Source organism: Papilio polytes, unplaced genomic scaffold (genome assembly GCF_000836215.1).
Source record: "Papilio polytes unplaced genomic scaffold, Ppol_1.0 DF823923.1, whole genome shotgun sequence".
In the NCBI taxonomy this organism is placed as follows: Eukaryota; Metazoa; Arthropoda; class Insecta; order Lepidoptera; family Papilionidae; genus Papilio; species Papilio polytes.
This window is the reverse complement of record NW_013525281.1, coordinates 4,954,880-4,982,295: the sequence shown is the minus strand read 5'-3', so window position 1 is coordinate 4,982,295 and position 27,416 is coordinate 4,954,880. Positions and strand designations below refer to the sequence as shown.

General features: G+C 33.1%; 1 protein-coding gene across 1 annotated transcript in view; it reads right to left on the bottom strand.

Moving 5' to 3' along the window:
• Positions 1–27,416, bottom strand: part of LOC106102123 (protein dead ringer) — a 104,049-nt gene that overhangs the window by 26,710 nt on the left and 49,923 nt on the right. Inside the window, exon 4 of the mRNA XM_013281533.1 lies at positions 8,304–8,376. Coding sequence (XP_013136987.1) covers positions 8,304–8,376 — 73 coding nt within the window. The remainder of the gene's footprint in view (positions 1–8,303; positions 8,377–27,416) is intronic.

Genomic DNA, 27,416 nt, shown 5'->3' with positions numbered 1-27,416 from the left:
TATTCAATTGTTATACCTTGTAATAAGTGTCAAATAAGTCGCAAATAGCACGGATAAAGTTGTGGAACAGATGTCGCGCGACAAAGTATAGCGTACGTGCCCGTCGCATAAACAGTCGAGGTGTGTGGGGCCCGCCGCACAATAACTAGAACAATTTGTGATTCAGCTATATAATACGCCATAATTACCTTTCGCTCGTGAAAAGCCCTTTATTTTTGCTAATTTGGTAACCAAGAAAGGTGGTCTCCGTGTGGAAATAGCCCATTCTTAACATGGATGCCCGCCTGTTACATTGTAATCGATAATAATTCGTAATTATTTACGCATTTTACGAGCACGCCCGCTCGAATTGTTTGGTGTTTATGCGTGGCTAAATATATAGCGCTTTTGTTATAGTTATATATTTATAGTTTAAATGATATCGCCTTAAAGTTGTTCATTGTTGAACCCAAAACAACATGTACAATTTAAGTTGAAGCTTTACTATGAATTCTTTTACCGGTACCTATTATAAAATAATTGTATAATTGCGTAAAGACACATTCAAACTCAAAATAGCTAAGGTATTAAAATTATAAAATACATTTGACTTCTTAAGAACATTTTTAAACAGCATTAAAAAAGTTGTCACTATGGACTTCTCAAATTCATATAAGAACAGATCTCTCATTGTAACTCGTATCGAATTTACGAGTTATATGATTTATGAGCGTATTTGATGCAGACGGACAAACGGACAATAGGCGTCGTACAAACCGACGGGAATCGCCGGCTCGTTTTTAGTATTATAATGTGGTCGTACTAACCTTCCTTCTCTTAGCTACAGCGGGATAAGTTTTTTATTGCATATCCTTTAAAGAAATATATTTTTATAACTGCTGTTCTTTTTGTCTTTCTAAGTTTCGTTTAGGGAAGAAGTTGCCACAGAAATGCAAGGATTTTCAGTGTATTAATTAAAACTTAATAAAAACGTCGACCATTTTTGATTATGATTTGGTTTAATTTCGATTAAAAATGTAATCGATTCTGCATACCGAATAATAACACATTTTAGTAATGACATATTATTACGTCATTATTAAAACCTTAACTAACAATTTCCTTTATTCACATGTTGAAATACAAATAACATATAAAACATATAATCGCCGTTTACACTCGAAATCGATACCTAAACAAAATCGATTAAACACGCGCGTGAATATCGAACAATGCATTGGTTAATAAATTTCGACATCAAATATCTGAGGTCGTCGACCACAATTCAGGAATAAACTAAAACAATTCGTACATTGACTATTTAGATTTTTTAAAGTTACAGCACATTTGCGTCCGTCCATCCGAGATGTCCCAAGAGTCTTTTATAGAATTTGTCATTTAATTTGCAAACCCACGTTTTAAAATTCCATACTATTTACTGCTTGTCTTCGTTTTCCAATTTTTCATTTTTTGAAGAAATCAATTTACAAATGTATCTTTTTCAAGTGCAAATTAATTTTAAAACGAAGACAAATATTTAACCTTAATTAATATCAAATTAGGCCGAAACTGTGCATTGAAGCCACTAAAAAAAAAAAGAATAAAAAGAGTTCCATTCAAATATTACAAACGTGTTTGAAATTAATTCATTTTCATTCCACGCTCCATATAAAATCAAAGAATAACAAACGTAGAGACACAACACTATATCAATTTGTGCGCAATAAAAACGAAACAAATGAGCCGTTTCGTCTCTGAGCATTAAAACTGCGTTTAGATCAACGGCACACTTTATACTTATTAAAGCGGCCAAAACATTTAATTCGAGATAAAGAATATTAATAGAGTTGTAAATGTTATCGTTACAGTTTTTTCACATTTAAAATAAAGATGTAGCACTGAGACGTTGTCTTTGATATATTAATAAAATACGCATTTCGTCGAGAGATTAACATCGAAAAAGGCGACCGCAACGGGAGACATGCGCCGCATAGATCGCGCAAACATTAGTGATGTGCGTTATTGAAATTGTTAATGTCGATAAATAAATATCGATAATTTTAACTTAAGTAACTACATATGGTTTGCAAAATACATACTGTTACTTAAACGCTTATCATTGAAATATTAATTTAATAAAAAGCATGTTACGTAGACGACGATATATGTAATAAAACATCACATAAAATGTGATAAGTAACCTTGAAATATAATGTTACTACTGCATGGATTTCGATGAAATTTGAAGAATGTGTTCTTCACACTTAGGTCACTTACTTTTGTTTTCATTAATTCAACGCAAACTGAGTCGAAGACGAAAGCTAGCACCCAATAAAGATAAAACACATTTATAAATACTCGTTTATAATAGGTGTCACATCACTACGTTTGAGTTGATTAATTCTTGTTTTATTTGTATTAGTAGGCAGCTGCCGGCGCGCGTTTGATCGCGACACGCCCGCCGCTCGCCGAGCCTGCCTACACCGCAATACAAAACGTCTCGAAACATTTTTCACAACGAAAACACGACGAAAATAATAGATCGTAATCTTTGAGGAATCCGTTGAAATTAGTAACACACCTGTATAGTTGGACTCATTTAAATCAAACAAATTGACTGTGATACGTTTAGTATTCTAATTCTATAGATAAAAAAGATTATAAACGGTATAAATAGATTTAGTAGAAATAAGTGTAACACATCAAGTGGCACAATTCCTTATTGTACTGAACTTTCTTAAACAATTACCCTTAGATTCTTCAATTCTGTCTTAATTTTTGGTCATAAATAAAATGTCTATTGAAAGTTAGTTCGAAAAAAATTATTGTGTAAACAACCAATATTAGTATGACAATGTATTTTTAATCTGTATAATTATATACCTAAAGGTGACATGATCAAAAAGGGAGTGATGACTGAGATGACGTATGATAGAGTTATGTGGAGGACAAAAACCTGTTGCGCCGACCTTACGGGAGTAGGATAAGGAGATGATGATGAATTATATACCTAAAAATATTGATTGAAATACAGTTATCTTTTTCTGATTGATTTAAAAATTAACAAGTTTAGTTCACGACAGTCGTATCAAAACGTTTACCATTGAAGCGGTGACTTGCTCCCATCTCATTCATTGTACGTAAACATTGATAGACTCAAGCTTCTGGTTTCTGCCTCGTTTCATGAGAGGAAAGCGATTTCTATATTATGGTACTAACGGTCAAATATTGAAATTGCATTTTAATATTAAATTATGCTTATAAATATTTTGTAGTCGCACTTTTTACATTTTAAAACATTTATTAGATTCCACAATAATGTTTATACAATTACTTTAGAATGAAACACTGAATGATGGCTGACATTAAAAAAGAATTTATTTATAGAGCTTGGTTGAAATATTTTTTATTATTTTTTTATTTAGAACTATTCGTTTCAGGTATGTTATCTTCCATGTTACAATTATTAATAACATGTTTAAATCTAGAAACGCTTTAACGAGCCCTGGATTAAATTATATTCTGTTTAGAAAAAGAAGGTCATAGGATTTCATCAAAGAAAGTGATAAAATAAATTAATTTAAATGTTCAAAATCGCTAATCTTATGACTTGAGCTGTAGCGGGTGGGGGCGGGTCGCGCATGACTGGCGCTATGCGACCGTTATTGGCGCGAGATGACCGTCACAATGTTGTAGCTCGTAACTGACGTATGCCGTGTTACAAGTTACAAGGGAAAACCTTTGCCAAAACATTTATTAATTCACTACCCCTTGTTTCTTAAAAGAACATTTAAAAGCCCTTCAAAATAAAATGTTTTCATCCAACGTCAATAAGTTTTAGTATTTGAATTATGCAAAACCTTAATATAGAGATATATATCTATACTAATATAATAAACATGATTGATTTTTTTTGTTTGAAATTACTCAAAAAATACTGGGCAGATTTCAAAAAATCTCTCACTATTAACAAGCTACGTTATCAGTGAATAACATAATCTATTTTTTTTTTAATTACATGCAGACGAAGTCGCGAGCAACAGTTAGTCCATTCCAGCTATTATTAATGTCTATAAAAGTGTAAAATGTTTCGCACCTCTGATCGTAATTTCGAAATGTGTCTGCACATTTAGAACAATAATTAAAATCACCAAAGTCCGTGTCGCGGTAACGCACCGCGACATAATTCCTGTCTCGAGACATCATCAATCTTCACCCTTGTTCTAATCGTATCGCATCGCATCATCAATCCACGAGTTATTTTAGAGCACGTTACGAGTTTGACAATTAAATGTTGACGGCATATGCGGAGGCAGACTTTTTTTAATTCAATTCTCCGATACTGTGACATTATAATTCATCCAAGTTATATCGTAAATGGCCAGTAATTTTTTGATAAAAAAAAAACAAGAATTAAAGTGATATTGAAACGGATCTTTAAGGAAATAAGATATTCCGAAAAGTTGTTTAAACAAATGTGGATACATTTTGAAACGAACATATTAAAGTTTTACAGTTTTATACAATTACATAGAACTGAGTCTAATCAATCAAATTTAAATGAACACTCGTCGCGACTAACAGACAAAAAGACGAAAGCAAATGAGCTAAGGTAAAGCTCGGCTCGAAATCGAATTAACCGCGAGCCAGTTTAAGACACCAATTAAACCTCCAACAAAAGGCTATCTTCAATGAAATGATGAAAAAAATGATAGATCAACTCTTTAATCTAATCTATGTACAAAACACAACAGTCAAAAATGAACTCTAACATGTATACATAAAATACAAATTAGATAATCATGTTGTCGGTTGAAATTGGAGAAGACTGTTGGCACAACATCTTATATCGATTAAACAGATAATTAATCACGGGAAATGAATCCGAATGAGATGTTATTAGTTATAGCGAAGTCGCCATTAACAAGTGAAACAATGGCCGGCCACTTACAGGCTGATCTAAATGTACTTACAAATTGCTGCTTCACGATTCAATGATTGATTGTGTTTGTACTAATTACGATTACATTAATTTTGACACTGACTTTTTTATTGCTAACGAGATAGCTCGCTATAATTTTCAAACCCAAAGTTAACGCTATTAAAAAATTGTAACTGTTGTAATCAAATAAAAAAAACTGACCACTTTAGACTCAAATGTTACAAGAAGAAATAAACCTATACAATATCAATATGAGTGAATAAAATAAATCGTGAGTTATTTAATTTTGAGTGTGAAAAAACATAAACACCAAATAAATCATACTATGTTTTGTAATAAAAGATTTGGTTATATATAATACCTAAACAGGCCTTTTTCGTTCGTTATTTTCATGGTTTGAACATGAGATTTTTATATCACCCTGTAAGTTAAGGACGGGCTGGCCTGATAGCCGATCAATCAGCCGCTAACAAGCCAGTCACGTGCTAACATCGGCCGCACTTATGTGCTTTCTATTTCTACAAAACAAGCCTGTCGTGATTTGAAGATGATAGCTTTAAGACGAGATAACTTCTATTATTGTATCTGATGTTCTTTACGTGCGAATTAACTAAAATTATAAGCCTTATCTGGTTTACATTATCGGTAGTTGTTAAGGTAGTGGTTGAATATTTAACGAAACTAATTATCTAACATTACGACAAAGAAACTAATTTTAAACTAAATATTATGGATTTATTACTAACCATAGCATATGTCCTATAATTTTTTGACAAACATTGTGGTTACAGTATTTTACTAATGTACAAATCAAGAGCGATATAAACGATTAGTAATTGTTATCTTCATTGACTTCATAGTTCAAAATATTTTAAATTAGCTATTGCGTGAAATTATTAATAAAATACCCTATGTTACTTGTGGGTAATGTAGCCTTCAAATGGTGATTTGTTTTTTAAAAACGGTGGAGTCGTGTTTGAGCCTATTCATTACAATCAAGGTTCTCTTTATAATATTAGTATGACTACGATATAATAAATAATTTTACAATAAAAACAATACGCAAACATTGTCATACAAATCAAGTATCATAAACTAAAATTTATTCAACCACCCACAGTCTCTTGCACTTTAATTAGAATTTACATAATAAAAATTAAATTAAACGCTTGTGTCCGTGATTGATTTAAAAACTTAGAAAAAAATATAAAGCTATATTATTTTTAATCTGTTGTTTTTTTCTTTCGCGAGACGAAGACGGAGTGGAGCGGTGCGGGGCGTGGCGGGTTCACTTTCATTACTCATGAGCAATAATAAATGATAAAACATTATTAATACGCCGAGATCGGGCCGAGTGATGCCTCTCGTCTCACGTGAGGATTAACCCACCTCGAATAAATTAATTCTTACTAATTAAAACTTGATGTTTGCTATGACATGGCAATATAAAACTGTAATTATGTGTCTAACTGCCTCGGGGTATGCGTTATCTATTCTTTGGCTGATTATCTTTGGTTCTAACATAAAAAATGGTAAAAAAAGTGTTAACTATGACTGACTAATCTCAGGTAATATTAAGGGCCTGTCCCACCACTGGCTGATAGAGGCGAAGATAGCTTAAAAATGACGTCACTGTCTCAAATAAGGGAACAAAATCCGATATTTTCATCACATTTTACAAGTTGCATTGTTATCAGGCAATTTACAATTTAGTGGGAAAGGCGCTTAGCTACTTAAACTAACAATAATTTTGGTATTTTTACAATAACATTTACCTAATCCAATTAAAAATGCAATAAAACATTAGAAACAAAATCGAAACCCTTCGATTCTAATCCGATCGCGATAGTATACAAATCGATATAAAAAACAATCAAATCGATTAATTCTCGCCGTTATCGCGGCTCGCGTAATAACAACCAGAAGTTTGTTGGCCGCAACCGAGGGTGATAAATTGAATAATAATTTATTCCGAACGAGATAAGCCGGACTTGTTCTGATCGCGAACCTCGACACTCGGACTTTATGGACTGATTTACACCATCGTGTAACATAATTGCAAGTACAAAACTCTTTATGTATAACGGATCTTTGTGGCTAGTCCGATATAGCCAAGATGAATATTAGAAGTTCATCAAAATTTTACCAAATTGCAATATAGTAAGAAACTTTTATGTCGTTTTTTGCAACGTTCTGGAATTGTATTAGACACTTAATATTATTTAAATGATATAAATAAAATCTTAAGTAGCCTACGAGATAAAGTCAATATTTCAATCAGTAACGGTGTGAATGGCGTCCAAAACAACATTCTGTTTCAATTACTCGCTTGCAATAAACATTGGAGCGTGGACAGTAGCACCGCCCTACACCCTATTGGCCGGATTAAGTAATTGGGACACTTTCACACTGAATTCAATACTAAAGAACAATAAATTCTGCCTAAAAATCACAACTGTATGCATAAATAACACTTTTAAATTCTAAAATATACTGTACAGAACAACGTAGTAGTGACGTAATGAATAGTGAGGGGAACGCATTATCGATATCGAAGTAATTGTACAACAATAAGTATTGATTCGACAAGCTGCGATCGTACATCAATTGTACGACATTGATGGCGCCATTTGCAACGGAGATCAATTAATGAGGAACAGGGATAGCATATCATCATATCCGTGTGCGAGAGAAGGTAAGTTGTACGGTTATCAATCACGCGCCCGCGCACGATCTCAACGCCCCGAGCGATCGAACGATCTCTCGCTTAATTATTTCTATTATGATATTTAAAACACAATGATTATCTGTGCAGATAACACTGTTGTGGCGAATTCCCACACTAGCGCCCTCATTAGTTCCACATTGGAGTTACACAGGTCTTCAACAATCGATATTTCTATGATTAATGTTCATCTAAATCGATAAGAAAGATTTTATATTTATTACAGAAGGTATAACTTGTACAAAATGGACAAGAAAATCGATGATGCTATCTTAAAACATGTTTAGATATGTAGTTAATAAAGGTACCGAAGACGACTATTTAAACACTATTGTATGGAATAGAACATCTCTTGATATTAAGAAAAATATACAGAAATTAAAAAAAGCACATTGACATAAAACTATAAACAAAAACTAGTTTCATTCACAATTTTCATATCGTCAATCATTCCTTGCACTATCTCAATCCTAACCATCTATCTAAAACAAACATTAGATTCATATCTAACCAATTAAGACCCTCAGATAGAAAACTAAATACAACACACAGGTCTTTATAATTTGGATAATGATGCACCGATGAAAGAAGTATAAGTGGCCAGTGATAAGTGTAAGGAGGTTGTATCAAAAAGTTTCATATGGGATAAGAACTTACCTCGTTTCTGCATGAATGAGAACAGATCATCGAGGAACTCCTTACGTTGTGGGTCGTCACTGATCTCGTATAACTAAAACAATGGAGACAATTTAATTAATTTATAGAAATTAACAAATAAGTGGCAGATATAATAACACATAGTACAGAGAAGTCAATACAGAAAGGTTCTTTTTCCAAAGTTGTCTATTAAAAAATGTCTTTAAAACAATGTTTTCCAAAAATATCTTTTTTTTATAGATTTAAAGATAATTTTTATTTAACAAAATCTAATTGGCTGAAAAAGCTATTTTTTTTCCTAAAGCGTACCAACCACAGATGTCATTGTACCAAATACGGCTTTACTACGAAGATTCTGACACCTTCTTTATGTAAGCGGTATGCAGTTATATATGTAGTTATTATAAATATTTAATGAACAGTTCATAAATTAATATTCGATATAGGAAGCGCGATGTGTAACGGAGTGAAGCGCAGGGCACACGTGCGCCCGCATGTCCGGGTAAATGTAACCGTTCTACACAAAAACTTACTATTTCACTCATACCTTATGAATTAACCAGTAACCATTAAATTAACCTGTTAGTAAAACACCTATATCTATCTACATTATTTAGTTCTAATTATTGAACGCGATATCAAACAGAAAATATATAAAAATCGTATTCCTGCTTTCTTGTTGATTTGTTCAAAATTTCACAAAACAAAATTACTGCTAAAGCTACTAAATACAAAAACAAGTTACGTAAAATCTTTACAAATAATTAAATTTAATTATTTCAAAAATTAAAATTTGTACAACCCTATTCCGTAGATTTGACGGGGACATCCCTATACAAGTTACTATCAGACTGCACACTGCAGTAATCGGCCACCCCATCGTGCATAAACTGACAAAACATTGGTAGCAAATTGTACAATATCCGGTTTCTGAACGCACTTTGCAATTTAAAAAGCAGATAAAGCGCTTTATCAGTCGAAGGCAGCGATAAAATTGTTTGATTAGTCTGAACTCAAGCGTTGACGCGAAGGCCTACCACTGTGTTATGTATATATCTTTCAATGCATATTAAAGAGTATACCTATTGCATAAATTATTGTAAATAGTTTAAAAGTTACACAAGACTTTAAAAAGTAAAAAAAAAACTACAAGGTTTTTAACCGCAGATCGTTTGCTAAGCATTTAAATACGAGTAATATCAGGGGAATTTATTAGTGAGATTTGAAGTTCGAATTATCAAATGACGTCATCAAATAGGAAATCCCGCTATACAACGCATCATCCGGTCCACATTAGAATGGGCGAATGTTCAAACGCGGTGTCAAAGCGACGCTGGCGACCTGGCGACGATCAAACATCACACTATTTGCATTGGCCGGACAATTACATCGGAGCACTTAACGCCAAAGAACTGGGCCGTGGAAACAACGAAACGCCATTTGACGCTTCCTGTTTCCGTCTCATATATTTGTATAACGCCTCATTAAATAGTCTAGGCGTTAGGGCATTTAGAGCGTGCGAAATGTATCGCGGGTTTCACAGAAGACTGTCATACTTGACGAATCAATAGAAGATATATTACACGTAGAAAATCTGAAATAATATTTAGAAGTTGAATTAAAAAGTGAATATATCTACAAAAGTTTAACGTTTGCATCTAACCCTTTGTTAAAACAAATGATACGAAAGCCGATGGTTTGTAATTGGAACGTTGTATGTTTTTTCTTCGTGCATTATCCGGCGCTAATCGAAAACGTTCTGGCGGGTGATTAATCGCGGAGGGCGCAACCGGCGGACAGTGACGATCGCGAAGATTGATGCGCCAGAGGTCGCCTGTTGCCGTATAACTCGCGTTTACACTCATTAGGTGATATCGACACCGATCAACCTAACTCATTCGTTTAAGATGAAGTCTTTTGTCGCGTAAAAGAGCCATATTGATCTATTCTATTTTGGACGAATACTGACAAATAATTTTGGAGCTGTAAACATCTTTGTTAAGAAACTCGAAAAAACAAATCTAAATGCAAAAGGTGAGAAATGGCTTAACGAGAAAGTTTGTTGTTAACAACATTTCACATAATTATTATACAGTATAAATTAAGGACATAATGTCAACCCCCTTATGGCCGGTTTCCCAGCTACGTTTTAATAATAATAATAATAACTAATGATAACCGTTTAACCATCCGTTAGTAATTTTGGGTAATGAAATGCGTTTCCGAACTACGTAACTTGAGTATTACTCCGTTGAAACATATGTCAACCTAACACTGAGTCACTAGGTAATGAAAAAATAAGTTGTAACTTCAGAAACCCAGCATTAGACGCATTTCACGTCGAAAAAAAAAAATTGTCATAATGCGGTGATATTGAAACCGAATAGAGGTCAATGGCTACTCGCAATTTCAGAAAATAGTCACCAGGGAACAAAAATGGTACAAAACATGGCTTTAAATAGTAATGTGTGAACTCTTTTCCGCTTGACTAATCTTTAAAGTTGAAGAGATTAAAAAGTTACAATAGTACAAAGACCGTAAGATTTGAATTTTTCTTGTAAGGAAGTACTCGATTATGATATAAAGCAGTCAAGTATTCCTATGTAAAGATTTTGCGTACAAACGTACGAAACGACAGGAATATTATCATAACAGGGTTTGTTGTCGCCCACCGAGCCGATATTTGAATGACAAAACTCAACGTTAAGCCGCGTAATCTCCATTGTGGTGCGCCAATTACCGACTCTCCCCTTCCGCCTGAATAAATAAATAAATATTGTAAAACATCATACTGTTTGGTAATAATTCCCCGGAATACGCTACAACAGCTCTTTACAAACTGACGACCTTCCTGTAGCATCAAATATTTTGTAGCATAAATAACGAATACTGGAACTTTGAATAGCATGCTCCTGTGACAGATGGACTCATGGCTAGAATACATTGCATGCAAGATATAAAACTGAATCTTATGCTTTGTTACTGAAGTTTATATTTATTCATCACAAGCTTTTGCCCGCGACTTCGTCCGCGTGGAATTTAAAAAAAAAGTAAGTATTTTATGTGTTCTTCCAGAATATCCTTTACATCTAAATCGAAATTCATAGAAACCAGTTCTGTAAAACTCTAACAAACATCCATCCATCCATCTAAACTTTCGCATTTAGAATATTAAGTATGATTACCTTATCATTTACAAGTGTTCGGTTGAACTAAGTTTCAACGGAGTAAAACTCAAATTACGCATGTCATAAAATTATTGAACCAAAACCCTAACGAATAGTTAAAGTAGCTAGGAAACCGGCCATATGTGGACAAAATAATAGTTATCATACTACAGTCGTAAGCCAAGGTTGATCTGACGTTCGTATTGATGTATCACGAATGATATAAATCAAACGTCTGTTCGGGTCAAGGTGTTCGCAGGCACTAAAATTGATTTTGACACAGATGCGGACGATTGTGTTAAGATTGACTATTGTATTGGGCGCTTATATCGTCTCACATCATTCCATTTTATTGGTATTTGCACCTTCAGTATCTGATTATCACATAAATTCAAAGTTATACAATTACTTGTGACTGTGGGACCTCTGAAACAATTATTTGTTTTTATTGGAACAAGAAACACTCTTTGTTTTAAAAGATAATTTATTTCATTGCTAGCTTTCGCCTGCGACTCCGTCGTCGTTGAATTAAAAAGAACAAAAGTGAGTAACTCAATGTGTTCTCCCAGACTATTCTCTACGTCTATGCCAAATTTTATCGAGATCCGTTCAGCCGTTTAGGCTACAAACTCTAACAAACATTCACCCATGTAATCCTTCGCATGTATAATATGAATAAGAAGTAAGACAGTGCTACTGTTTACTGTTCATTGTGTGTTTGATTACCTATTTTACAATTTAATAATTTGTATTTTAAAACTTATAGAAATTTGCATTGATAATTTGTTGTGACTTTAATTGTGAATAAGACATTTATACGAGTAAAGATATAGTACGTTAAATAACACCTCAAATGTACCCGCGAAACCTGCGAAGCTAAACTACGAGCGCGCCGCCGCAAGACAATTTCAAATTGCAAGCGATAATTCACACTTGTAATGTAAGGATGGATTTATAAATAAAGCACTCGAACGAACCCTGTACGAACGACGAGCGTTTATGGAAATACCGCAGATTTACACTTATTGAGTTTACATCTAAATGCTATATGATGAATTCGAGGGTCTCGTGCGCGATTTATTGGTTTATTCATTACGATTTAACCGCTTTAGATACAAGGAAAGCTCCAGATATTCTAGAATGTTCATTTATTTTGTTTAAAATGGAGTCAATTTCATTTGATAGCTTGATGGATACTTAAATCTAATACAAATTAGAGTGTATTTTTTGACCGTCTTCCCAAAAAAAAGATATTCTGACTTCAAAGTAATGATAATTGTACAACATACATAACAGCTACAATAAGGAAGGTTTAAGTAATGCAAGGAATTTTTGGGAATGTTATATTTTTAATGTATTGTGTTTGGAAGTCGGTTCTGTTTATTTGATTATTTTATGATCTTCTAAAAAAAACAATTTGTACATTCGTCATTTCTTTCCATATATGTTAAAACTCTCGTAGAGCCAAAGCACGTTAACCTTTTCACGCGCGTAGTCTGCGTTTATTTGCAATTATTCTAGTTTTCGCAATTCTTTTACCTTGCAATAAAGAACAGTTATTGCTTATTAAAATAATGTCATCGTGGTTTTAGCATACAATGCAACACTTATTGCGCTGCAAATATAATTACGGCCTATCGCGTACCGCTTTCCGTCGTTCGACTACCTCAACAATGTAACTTTTTCCATCAAACAAGTCGTAAAAACGACCAACCTTAATGTCTAATCGTGTGTTCGTCAGTTCGATAAGTCGACCTATTTTCATAGCATATAGTAATTACTATTATAGCGAACGGTAGCGAGTAATATTTTCGCATATGTGTAGTCGTAATTTATTTGCGTCGTCAGGAAATCAGCAGAACAGTCACGACACGTAACTGTGAACGTGATTATAGTTTAGTTAACGCACTTTATAACTGAAAATATTTACTCTATTTTAATGTCGAGTAAAGGTTTATTAACCCGATATCAACAACACAAATAATTTAAAATATTTTAAGAGACTTTATTTATTTTGATTGTTTTTTGTTTTATTTAAAAAATATTTCCCCAATCAACGTAAAGTTGTCGCCAATTTGTATCTTGACATTTGCTTATTTTTAACTCATAATTATTTAATCGACATTATATCCGTATTTTTCGTACTTACATCTTAATTATGAAATTACAAATGCCGCAGCAAATTATAGCAATTATTATAAAAACGCGATGTATAATTTCGTCCGTCAACAACACAATTACTTGAACTTTCACGGAAAGCTCCCGAAATCGATTTCATTGAAGAAATGACGTTTCAAAGAATCGATGTAAAGTGGTGGCGTTTAATTGTCATGCGAGGGCAGTAGAGGGCAGTAGAGGGCAATGCGGAGGAGGGCAAGGCAGGTAGGGCAGGTGCCTGTCCCGCACAATTGCACCACAGTTTTAACCGGAGTTGTAATGAGGTAAACAAATATGTCGACTTTTGGCGCAAGGCGAAAGATATAGCGTTTTTCAACATTAAAAGAATGTGTGAATAACAAAACATTGAAGTTAGGACACTGTCTTTTCAGCATAATTAAATGATTGTCTTTTCTCATAGAATTTACCGAATGTATAACGGAAATGCTTAAGGAATTTTGTTGTGGTGTTTAGAATATTCTACCAAGAATACTTTAAAAGAATATATCATGAAGAAACCAGAATTATCTTTACTATATTTCAAATAAACTCAAACCTTTAAAATAAGATAGAAAGTTTAAAACGTCATTCAACGTTCAAACATTTTTAGAAAATAAGAAAACAAAAACTCGCTTATGTCTTTAAATTGGGAAATACAATTTTTTATCGCGGCACAACAGAGTAAAGGGCGTTGTCCGTTGAAACAAAGCTTCAATTGATACGAGGAAAGCGTTGTCGAAACATAAATGCCCTCGGATTTCAGACGAAAAGTCCATTAAAGACACATAAATCTAAGAATCACTTTCCGTTGATTGTGCGAAGTTTCGTAACTAAGTGATATGTGGGAGTTTTACTTAATGCTTAATAGATATATGAATAAAATAATACAAAGGTTTCTGTTCTTTTTTATTATATTTTTTTTGTATTAAGGACATTTATAGAACAAATACATTAATAACATTGTACTGTGGTAAATAAAGAAACCGATGCTGGTAAACGAGTTCCGTTAGTGTTTACACAAAAATTATGGTTAATTCTGACCTCGGGCACATTCTATGATTGATTGACACCGACCCACTATGAACTAACTGTACTGTCAAAATTATATTCGAAATGCTTATTTTTGCCTAATTATTGTAAATATTTGAAAACCCGTTTAAAATCAAACAACATAGGTTTTTATATCAATGTTTTGTTAATAAATTCTCATTAGTATAGATTACTAGTATTACTAGTTGTTGCTCGCGAATTCGTCCACGTGAAAATTAAAAATCTAGTCTAAATTACAGCGATAACGTAGTTTTCTACCCCAATCCGGTAATTATAACGAAGTAACGGCTCGTGCCGAGTCTCCTGAGGGAGCCTTTGACCTTAGTTACTCATAAACGAGGTTTAGGCTGAGCGCCATCCGCGTTCGGCCACCTCAAGCCCAGTGGTGCCTCTTCAAGGCAAACAGTGACAAATTAGTCACAAAAAAAAAGAAAAAAAAGTAACTTTCTAGCGGTGAAAGATTTATAAAATCTGCCCAGTAGTTTTTGAGTTATTCCATTACATACAAAGATATAAATATTTCTTTTTTATAATGTTAGTCAAGATTAGACATTTAAAATTATGACATTTACAAGTAGTAAACATCACAAACCATTCTCCATACAATCGGAAAAGTAACTCTTAGCGAAAACCACAATGTTTCGCGCGTAAATCTTAAAGTCAATTCCAATTGTCTTACAAATGTATTAAAATTATTAAACGTCATCCACGGATATAAAATCATGTTATATTGACAATGTACCGTTAGCAAATGCCATTGTTTATCGAAATGTCTTGAATAATGTTTTCTAGTTTTGCTTTTCTCAGCACTTTATTGACCGATCTCTCTCAATTGTACTAACGTACATACATTAAATGTATATTTTATATCACAATTGTAATAAATCATATACTAATATTATAAATGCGAAAGTTTGGATGGATGTTTGTTAGAGTTTGTTGCCTAAACTGCTGAAAGGATTTCGATGAAATTTGGTTTAGATGTATGATAGTCTGGAAGAACTCATAGGATACCCACTTTTTTTTTAATTCTACGCGGACGGAGTCGCGGGCGAAAGACACATACAATATCTTTATTCTATGTAATGCTACTTAGTTTCAAAATAAACTTAATTAAAATCAATCAATTTACTATGTTAGTGTTTGTATGGATTTAAACAGTCCAATGGGAAAAAAATCCCAATGGGTCGACCAATCAGTGAGCAGTCAGTCCAACGGGAAACACTCGTGTGTTTAAACAAGCAATGATGTTTGACAATAATTATTTAAATTTTACAACTATAAAAAAGCTTATAGCAGGATTTGACAACAATATGTGTTGTACAGATTTGCTAAATTCATAGATCATTCATACGATTCAATAATAATCTTCATAGTAATGTACCTACTGTCCCCATCCCCATACCGAGTGAAGCGTGTCATACGAGCGGGTGTCCGGTGCTGGATTTATTCCGGATAAGCAATCGCGTAATCGACAAAAACAATAGTCAGTGGCGGTCACCAACGCGTGCTCATTACATTGAAATACGGATACTGGATGTGACATTTTAAAAACTGATACTTATTGATTTTTACGATATTTCTCGTAAAAAAATAAAACCTACATTTGATGCCCGGTAAAAAAAAATAGAAAACAACGACAAGTTTTGTTGAATTTCAAAAGATAACAAAAAGTGCCCATTTAAAATGGAAATTTGCCTTTAAAACCATGGCAAAATGAAAAGCTTTATTTCACAAAACTAGGTAGGTTTCCTTTTATTACCACTTAGACCAGTAACAACTTTTTCTTTAAAAAAAATAGTTGTAAAGTTATCGAACATACAAGCAATAAGTGGAACTAGTAGGGCCACATCTAGTAACCCTACATCGTATCGTGGTACAATTATCGAGTATACAGGCAGTATACACGATTACACGCCCTCTCTTTGATCTCCAATTAGATGAACATTTTGGGGACCGCATTACGCCCGCAGGCGAGGGAGAGGGTGACGATTGCTAGCGAATATGCTACGTGTTGACATAACTCCCCCAGCGATGTACAATATTCTACTTTATACAAATTATAATTATTAATTTCACTGCTGCTGGTAGGTCCCATTAGATAACTCTGCGTTCGGTAGTAAGTGGGCATTTTTAACTAACATTAAACAAAGTAAAAACTTAAAAAAACATGACAAAGCAGAAACCAGTAGACGAATTATGTATTTTCTCATAACATTTAATAAACACAAAAGCAGAAAAAAAAACTAAGCAATGTGTGACAAATAAAAACAATTAATAGATTCGATGTAGTTAGTACCGCGCGCTTGGGCGGGCGACTTAGGGCAGTGTAGGGCGGCGCGGTGCGGGGGCCTAATCCTCCGCTAAATCTATTGGCGACCACAATTATCTGGCGGCCATTAAGCCTCTTACATACTATAATTGTCAACTTCCAATCAGTTGACCGTCACAACATTATACAGACTAAATAATTTTCGAGCGTCTTTATTAAATTTATTTGTTGTTCTAGATTATTCAATTACGTCATTGCCAATACTTATTAAAAGCGTGAAAAAAAACTAACATGAGTTAAATAAAGAAGATATTATGTTGGTAAAATAGCATTATTTATATTCATTACTAAATATGTCGTTGAAATAAAGTTGCTATAGAGGTAAAATGGGATTTCGGAATTTCTTTCAGATCTGTTTGACCGATAAATTGCAAATCTAAACGCTTTTCTAACCGGATTACGTGTTAAAATATTCTTTAGGAATTACTATTCTATTAGTTTTTGAGACACACCTCTTTCTTCGTCAAATACGATGGATAAATGCTTCATTATAGTTTGCTAAAATTTGTTTTCCTACAAAAAACCTTGCATTTTCATGTGACTCGTTCATTCGTTAACATGTAACATAACCTATAAATATCTTTACAAAATTCCTTCGCCATTCATACAGCAAAAAGTAATTCATTGTCCGTTGGTCAATGCACTTTTTTTAATTCGCACAGTGACAAAGGCAATGTGTCAATACGGTCGAGGGTTGAGACGGACAGCGCGTGTAAAAAGTATTAGCGCCGCAACGCCATCTACACGAACGAGCCTACACAGAACATTTTCAAGTAGTCTTTATTGTGAGTTAATTTGAATAACATCTGAAAAATATGTAAGATTCATATATTTTTGTCCTTGATACTATAGGGGCACCAATTACTAAATTTTTTCTTTCCTTGTTTTTTTTTTTAATTTATGCAGCGGACTCAAGTTTATTGTGCCATGACTCTTCTATGACATACCGTATTCGAATTTTATGTTCCCCGAAATGTTGGTAATAATACTGTGTTATTATTCGTAAATGCATAGCTTTCAATTAACAGCATCGTATTGAAAATTGGCATTTCCACGCACAATATTTGCAAAGATTTCCACCGTCCGAGAGCCTTGGTAACACGCGCACACGCACATGCGTTTGCGCGTAGCTGTGCAGGTGTTGTGGTCATTGACCCGGCCGCACACACACAACAGGGATGACCACAGCGGCGACATGCTAATTCCCCGCGCAACAAACCTCTTCCTTTGTGCAAGTTTGCACTCACAGTCGCCGTCCGACTGTCGATATATTTGCATTGCTTACCAATGTTACGAATTAGCTGGACGTTGCGATATGTTAAGCGGACTTATATTAAAGCTAATAAAGGAGAAATTTGCACAAGGCACGTAAGCTTGTAGCAAGATGAGATTAGAATAAAATGAGAAAAGAAAATAAGATCTCATTCAAAGGAGTTTGAAAGTCTTAAGTTAAGTATTCTAGTATAAATAATCTTTAGTAAAACAGTAAAATAACTACTAAAATGTGTGATATAATAATAAATAAAGTTAACTTTTTAAATATACGAAAATAATGATATCAGACGATATTTAACAAACGAATTTATTCCAATAAAAGGTGATCACATATTTATACGACTTGCTTCGGTTCCCTAATAAAATCGTTTGCAGTAAACCTTAAAGCGTAGACGTCTGATAAATCAACACGGATAAAAAGGGCATTTAATCCGATAGTTACGATAAGGTGCCCGGTTATAAAATCATACGTTTCACGCATTATCCGGCAATAAAACGGAGGTTGCTCATAAAAATAATCGGTGACCGCGTGATTGACCAGCCCTGACATTACTGAGTGCTACTATAAGCATCTAGTTTTTATATTAAAGTTAAAAAGACAATGTGTAATAAAGCAAAAGCTTTTAAAAAGGTCAGAGATCAATTTCACTTAGTACCTACATAATAAATTTATTTAGTAACTGGCTATTTGCGTGCGGCTTCATCCGCATGAAACTATAAATTTATTGTTTGCATTTGTCAAATTACCTTACTATGGCAATCTTGCTTCCTTGATGTTGGCAGCAACTTATGGTCTCTTTCCCACATTAGGGTTATATCCAAAATATTTACCCCCTAAGTACAATGGCGTGAAAATATATAGCCTAAAGCGTGACGTAAGTGTAGGGCTTTTTATTAAAAGTAGAATTATTCAAAAATGTGCTGTAATTGCTGACATCTTAGGCAACAAACAAGTGTGTGTTTACGCTTTATTACAATAGTATAGATGTTCCAAGTAATAAGAAGAAACGTCACTGTGAGATTGGACCCTAAGCGTTCCAGAATATCCTATAGTATATGTGATTTTAGGTGAAAAAAGTTATTTGTCATTCAAACATAACCAAAGAGTGCTCTTTGATCTTAATTTTCCTTAAACAAGAATTACATTCTAGAATAAATAAAAATAGATCGTAATTTAATAAAACTTAATTAATAAATCTGTCAAATATTTTACGATTCCTCAATAACACCTTTCTAGGAATAATTGTAATAAATTTTATAAATAAGCACTCAAATACCATTCATCATTTAGCATCCCGATTTATTTTAAACATTAACGACTTGAGATTAAACTAGTATTAAATGCATCATAAATAATTCAAATTTATAACGAATCCGTTGGACTTTAATCCATCCTCATGGCAGTATTAATTCTGTATCGCCTTATATTAAGCCTATAATTAACAATCACATAAAAAGGACCCTTGCGGAGATCGAATTCGAACTTTTTATTCCAAGATTTAATATTCATAAATCAATTAAGAGTCAGTTCTACATTTTAACAAACGAGTTCTCATTCCGAAACGAAAATATACCCGTATGTATATTAAAATATTCGCATTTAATTTCAATAATGAAATATAATTAACGGTTTGGAATTTAATTTTTTAATTATTATAATTTCGTCAAGGCTCATTAAAAGATAAATTAATAAGCATTTTCTGTCACGTTGAATTAATTTTAATTTCTTCAAGCTTTAAAATTTATGCAATGAAAGATGTTGACTGTTATAACTTGTGTTTTTAAGAATTATTATGAAGACTTTATAAGGTTACTTTCTTATTCATTTATTCGTAAATATTTTAACATGAAACAATTATTATTTTCTTTTATCGGTATTTCGAACTAGCTGTTTCCGTGCGGTTTCATCCGCATAAAATTTACAAAATGTAATTTTATTATTTACATGTGTCAAATTATTAATGGCAAATGTCAAAATGACATGACATGACAAACTTTAGCAATCTTGCTTTCTTGATGTTGGCAGCAACTTATGGTATCTTTCCCATATTAGAGTTTTTATCCAAAATATTTACCCCCTAAATGTCGTGAAAACATATAGCCTAAAGCGTGACGCAAGTATCGAGCTTTTTATTAAAAAAAGAATTATTCAAAAATATGCTGTTATTGCTAACACCTTAGTCAACAAAGAAGTGTGTGTTTACGCTTTATTATAATAGTATAAATAGTATAGATAACAATCAAGGTTATTTCTCAAATAATAATTGAACTTTCTTCCAGTAATTCATTAAAAAAATAATAGGAAAAATGTATTAGGAATTATCCCAGAATCAGAGTATTTCTATAGAAAACATTTATACCTACCATATTGTACTAAATCGTTGCGATACAAAAGCGAAATTTCTAGAAAATTCTACATTCCTGTTTATACAATAGTCTTTTGTTTAGAGAATATCGGCTATGAAGGTTATATACTTAAACAATAACCAGTATCAGTAATTACTTAATCTTTTTAATCCTTTAGAATGTACCAATAAAACTAAAAAAACTCAGCTATCGCTCCTAAAAAAAAGTTTAAACTATAAAATAAAAGCCTGTTTCACGCAATTTAATATTTGTTTCATTTAAAAGGGAGTAAATTCCAATTAAAACAAATGAACATACTATGAAAAATGGTTTTCCGATCTGTAAATCGAAAAACTACTAGCGCCATCTATTGTCTACGAAAATATATTTTTACGCATGAAAAAACTATAGATTGACATTCTTTGTTTAGAGCTGTCAATTAAATAGTTGATTTAATTTAATAAATACCAACTTTTATAAGTCTACAAGTACTCTTATCTTAAAAGTATTTATTCATAACTATTAAATGGCTTATCGTTTAAATTATCTGATAACGGAATAGTTACTTTAATTTGTTTGTTTCTATTTCGACATCCGTTTGAATTCAATATAATTGTTCATTAATTGTTACATAAACAATATTAAAATCGAAATGATTTCTAAGAATGGTTGTAAAGTTTCCATCAACTTGATAAGGTAATTATTATTTTGTTTTGCGAGTAAATATGTAATTAGGACTCCTTCGAATTTAATCTCACGTGACGTTCGGTACTAAGAGGTCATTCATACTCTGAAAGACCTTGGATTGATTAGACCTAACATTGAAATGTAATAAAGTTTCACAAAGATCTTAATGGGAATATTAACATAAAACATAACAAACTTTATAATAAAATAATAAAGTTTTAAAAACTTTCAAACATTTAGTAACTAAGAAAAATATAACATTGCAGAGCTTTCAGATGCGTTTAAGTCTTTTGATAGAAGATTTCGATTTGTTATATAAATTAAGTTATTATTAGAGGAAATTGTTATTTTGATAATAAAGAAATGTTCAAATGTGTTTCACAATAAAAAAATAAACATAATCAAGTTAATACATCAATAAAGCTTTTATCAATAATTATGTCAAGGTAATTTTGATTAAAAGTTAATAAATTACTAATATTTGCATACCTTCTTCTTATCAACTTCGAAAAAGTTCGGCATTTTCGGAGGATCATTATGCGAATTCTGACGCTGCTCTTCCATCAAAGTGTTGAAGAAATCCATGAATTCCATTTATTATAATATCACAGTCCAATAAGTCACATAAAATCGTCAATAATCCACCAGAAATAGGTAACAATTAAAAATATGTCAAAATAACGCGCGACGTAAGCACGTGGACAGAGCGCGACGGCGACACGCCAGACGTCTAGCCCGTGCCAACATCAGATATAAACTAAATTGAAAATTGGAAACAAAATGCAATGTTCGAATCTTGATATGACAATAATAGGCGAGACAAAGATAAGAAAAGCGCGCAAGAGGGAGCGAGACGGAAGGTTTCGCTAGACGCGCCGCTCCACCCCATCGGAACCGGCGCAGGGGTTGTCGCCACACCAGATCGCCACGAAATTAAAATATTTTACCTGCTCTCTAAACGGTATTAAATCGATTAAACCCATAATAGATTCTCGACTTTATCTCCGCGCGGTAAGTTTAAAATTGCAATCATAGAAAACGTGTCGTTACATTTTTCTTTCAGACAGCTATTATAAGTTGTAATTATAAATAGCAAACGTGTGGATACAATGCGCAAGGCTATTCTGAGAATTGGGTTTGTTTTATAATCTATGTGCACAGTACGACGATTGAAAGATTTGTATTGTTTAAAATATTGCAGTACGGACGTACGGAATGACTCGTTAAAAATAACGGCAAATATCTTGGGATCTTGGGAATAAATGTTCATGTTTTGAAACCGCATCTGGGTTAAGAGAATCGTAATTCACAGACGGTATTGAAAATTAATGAAAACGTACGTTAAATGTGTAAAGATAATTGTTTAACCGCAGGTTTATTACGTAATGTAGTGATGTGCCGAATTGTAAACGTGACGTTTCAAAGTTGCACACAAAATAACATCGGGGTTCCAGCGTCATTAGTGTAAATTGAAGGGTGGTAGATCTGTGTATTGGTTTTGGACGGATAATTTCATATTTCACAAATAATCAATTAAATCTGGTGATTGAATTTGACGGGATTGCATGGGGTGGATTTTATCTCGTTATTGATATCTGTAATGGGGTAAAGTGGAAGCATTCCGCGATACGGGCCGCACAGATACGGGTCAGCTTGCGGGTTACTATTGTGACAGGTTTTTTGATACCAAAGGGTTGCGTGGACACACGATAAAGTTTCGAGTTACCGTTAAATTTAATATATAGCAATGAACAAGATATATGTACATTACTAAAATCAATATGAGGAATAAGATTTTAGTAATATTAGAAATATCATACGAAAGATAATAAATGACCGATTGTCATAGCCAATCGCCAACAGTAACGATAAAAACAAATGAAAATTGGTCTATTACTATTTCTTTTCCAAAGCACAATAATGAATATGTCTAAGGGGAAACCCCGAAAGCGGACCGTTGCCTTACGAGAATCGGGACTGTCAACGAAAAAATGAAGGTGATCTATGACGTCATAATATTGTCAGTAAAAAGACCAACGTACGCCAAATTGATCAGACATTCTCATAGCTTGTTACTGTTCGATTTTGATTAAAACTATATCATTTAAAAAATGTATTTTGTTCCGTTGTTATAATTTAAAAAGGTGCATTTATAAACTAACCTAAATAAAACAAAGCCTCATAGATAGATATAAGCTGGTTTTACTCAATAATATTCCATTCTTAACAATCAATTCTTATCTATTGAAAAAGAAATAAGATCACGGAGACTTCATTTACTTTATTCCTTTTTAAACAATTTTTATGAAGCAATAAAATATTTTAAACCTACGGCCGACAAACGATAATTCGTAAAATAAAATAAGTGCAATAAAAATTGACAATAGAATAAGGGAAACAGGCAAAGGCCCTTTCAAATGACGAATTAAAATGTTATTTTCGTAATGCACAAAACAAAAGGCGAAAGAATTTTTACTTTATTATCAGAAGAAGTGAATAGATACGGCTTATTGACTAGGGTTTCGTAGAATCCGTCTGAGAAACTTTGAAACAATGGTATGGGCAAAATGGTCAGTCGCCATGTGGGTGCTATGAAAGAGGATTTAATAAAAACGATTTCTGAAAGAATGATACGAAATGAAATCGTAATCCTTACTTTAAAAGATTTATACATTCCTATGAATTATCATATTATTAATAAAATATTTTAAATGACGTTCAAAATCTTTTATTTCCGCGTATCGCTAATAGCATGGAAATAAAAACACTATCATGGTTCATCTTCAATCTCACTCTTTTTACCTTTTACCTTAAAGGTACATGAATAAAGTTCTACATTTTCCGAAAATTCAGTGTTTTATATTTTTAATTAGGTTACCCACAGTTCTTACAATAAAAAAATGAATTGTTTTAAAATCGATCATTATAATAAACAGGCTGACGCTAGCGTCATCTTCCATGCCGAAAAATTGTAATAAATGCAGCCTACGTTACTTAGTAACGCAGCTATTTATTGGTGAAAGAATTTTTGAAATCGGCTCAGTTGCTTTTGAGTTATATCAATACATATAAAAATACAAATCTTTCTTCTTTATAATATTAGTATAGATATATATTTCTATTGAATTAATACAGGAAAGTGTGCAGTAGCTCGGCTAGAGATTAGAACTTAAAGCTATTAAGTCCGTACTTATCGTGGTATTCGTAAAGACTTTTGTAATTAACATTCTTATAGACAAGATGTATTTGTACTGAAGGTAATAATTATATCGGTATAATGAACCAGAGAGAAATGCGTCAATGCTTTTTGTATTGTTTCGTAATGAGTTTTTATGTAGCTTTGCGATTACTATTGATAATAAAATAAACAATTTTTGCACTTATTGTTATAAGTATATTTTAATATTTATTCAATCTTATCGTAACATATTAAAATGCAGAATAATCTGTGTATTTATGACGTCACAGTCCTGTTAATAGAAAAAAGAAAGCGGTAAATCTATTCAGTGTTATTTATAAAATAGTATAGTAAAACAAAATGCTATGTCAAATTACGTCATATTTTTTTAACCTCATTCTTCTTATATGTGATCTCAAACATAATATCCGTTCCATACAACTGTAATGTAATTTGTCAACAACAGTGTTCGTGGAGCGGAAAGCAAAAACCCCGAGATACGTCGACAATATCCACGGAAGATGCGTGATTCATACGTTAACTAAATATTTGATTGTTTAAAAACTCAATGGACATATTACGAAGGTCTTTAGATTGTTAATGAGGTTTTTGTAAGAACTTGAATCAGGATAATACGATCGAAAAGAACTAGTGTTTACTAATTCTCTAAAACATTTTCAATGTGATTTACGATTTGAATAAATCCACTATTATGATACGGAATAGCAAACTTAACCTACAATACATGTTAACGCATGTCTATGAGGATGGGGACACAAAGAAGGTTATAACATTAAATGTGGATGTTTACAAAGATTGAGGAAGACTGAAGAAAGTATGGACGAATTGTATGAAAGAGGTTAGCTTAAGAACGGATCGAATATATGATAGCTGATAGATATGTATGGAAACGGAGCAAATACTGTGGCGACCCTTCGTCCCCTACTAAGGTGAAGTTGATGAAGATTACTTAGTCGTTAACTACCTTTAAAAATATATAAAAGCTTTCTGTAAATATAAATGTTTACCCTTCAATTATAAATTACAAATTTACAAAGAAAAACTTAATAAGAACACAATAGTGGTGAGATGATTGGACGTCTCAATTACCCGGGGTGCTATTATTACCGTAACACTCGTTGATTCGCACGGCCCGGGGATCGACGTGCCATTTTAATTATCACCCGATAGTCAATAGTTCCCGATCCGCACCCCACAGAACACTATAATTATATCATCATTCACTATTTGTACACGTTACTCTGTGCTTTTTCGAATATCGTTCCATTACACGCTCTGTTATAAAATGTATGAACTACGTCACTATTTTTAAAGATTCAGAGATTCATTCATTCATACGGATCAGTAGGAATGTATGCTACCTTGACATGTAGGAAACAAGATGATTAGTGAAAATAATTATCTTTGATCCTATCGTCGGCTACACTCCTATTTGCTTCCACTTTTTTACCTACAAGACTAATCATCATTATCTGAAATAAGAGACTTCCTAGCCACAGGCTTCGGCAGAAATTTAAATCCTTGCCATCATTCATTCGATGTAATATACGTTTCACAATAATTACTTAAAGCAGTCTTTAAGAGACCAATAAACCGCCACTAAAGAGTTAATGGACTGCCTTCATTATAGTACCACGCCTCGCCGCTAGGTGGCGCGCCCGCAGCAAAATTTTTATAACCATGTTTCATTTAAACGCCATTTGATTGATTACAAGTGACATTGAATGTATCACACCTGCTATACTTTATGTGATAAACAGAGCACACAAAACTATTTAATTTACTTGTTTAAAGTATAAAAATTATAAAGATAGCAATGGCTAAAGCCATTAAGGTCTAATGGAAATTAAATTTGCAAACCGTATATTTTCCGTGTGTACATTTTCCTATGTGAAAAGTATATCACACTAAACATACTATCATACTAATATTATAAATGCGAAAGTTTGGATGGATGGATGGATGCTTGTTATAGATTGTAGCCTAAACTGCTTAACGGATATGGATGAAATTTCGCGGAGATGTAGAACACATTCTGGAAGACCACATAAGCTATTTTCTTTTGTTTTTTTAGTTTCACGCGGACAGAGTCACCGGCGAAAGCTAGTTTAAGCATATAGTGGTAACTATTTCTGATCTTTCTGTTAGGGTTAAAGATAGCTTATGTGATACAAAATACTCCATCACTTGATATACTGTACAGCTTTCCATCATCACATTTATGATAGACAAAAGGAAAATAATTACATTTTAAATCACAACAACCGGATCGTGTGTTTAGAAATAGAATGATCCCGTCGTTTACACCATGTTTTTGTTTACTTCTCGGAAAAATCAAGAATCACGCGATATTTTATGTGCGGAGAGACGCGTTCCGTTCTCGCTTAAGTGATAAATTATTGAAATTGATAAAACAATGGATAACGATACAAAGTGTTCCACAGTTGGGGAGGTCGTAAAGAGGAAACGTTGCAGCCGCGCTTTGAGATCGCCGCCGCACAAACAAACGTGAGTCGGCGCCCGCGTTGCACACGCAGCGCTTTAGTTACTAGATATCACATAAGGTTCAGATGAAGGAATAAATCTTAATTTTCTTACTAATATTATAAATGTAAAAGTTTAGATAGATGGATGGATGTTTGTTAGTGTTAGGTAGCCTAAATGGTTGAATGGATTTCGATTAAAATTGGCATAGATGTAGAGGATAGTCTGGAAGACATAGGCTACCTAGTTTTTTTTTTATACTACGCAAACGGAGTCGCGAGCGAAAGCTTTTTTGGTATTTTCCTTTAAAATAACGCCGAAATCGCGTAAACAAATGAACGTCAGATTCCATGGCAGCCATTACAACTCTGTTTTTTTGCGATAAACTAAAATTTATAAAATAAGGGAAGCTTATG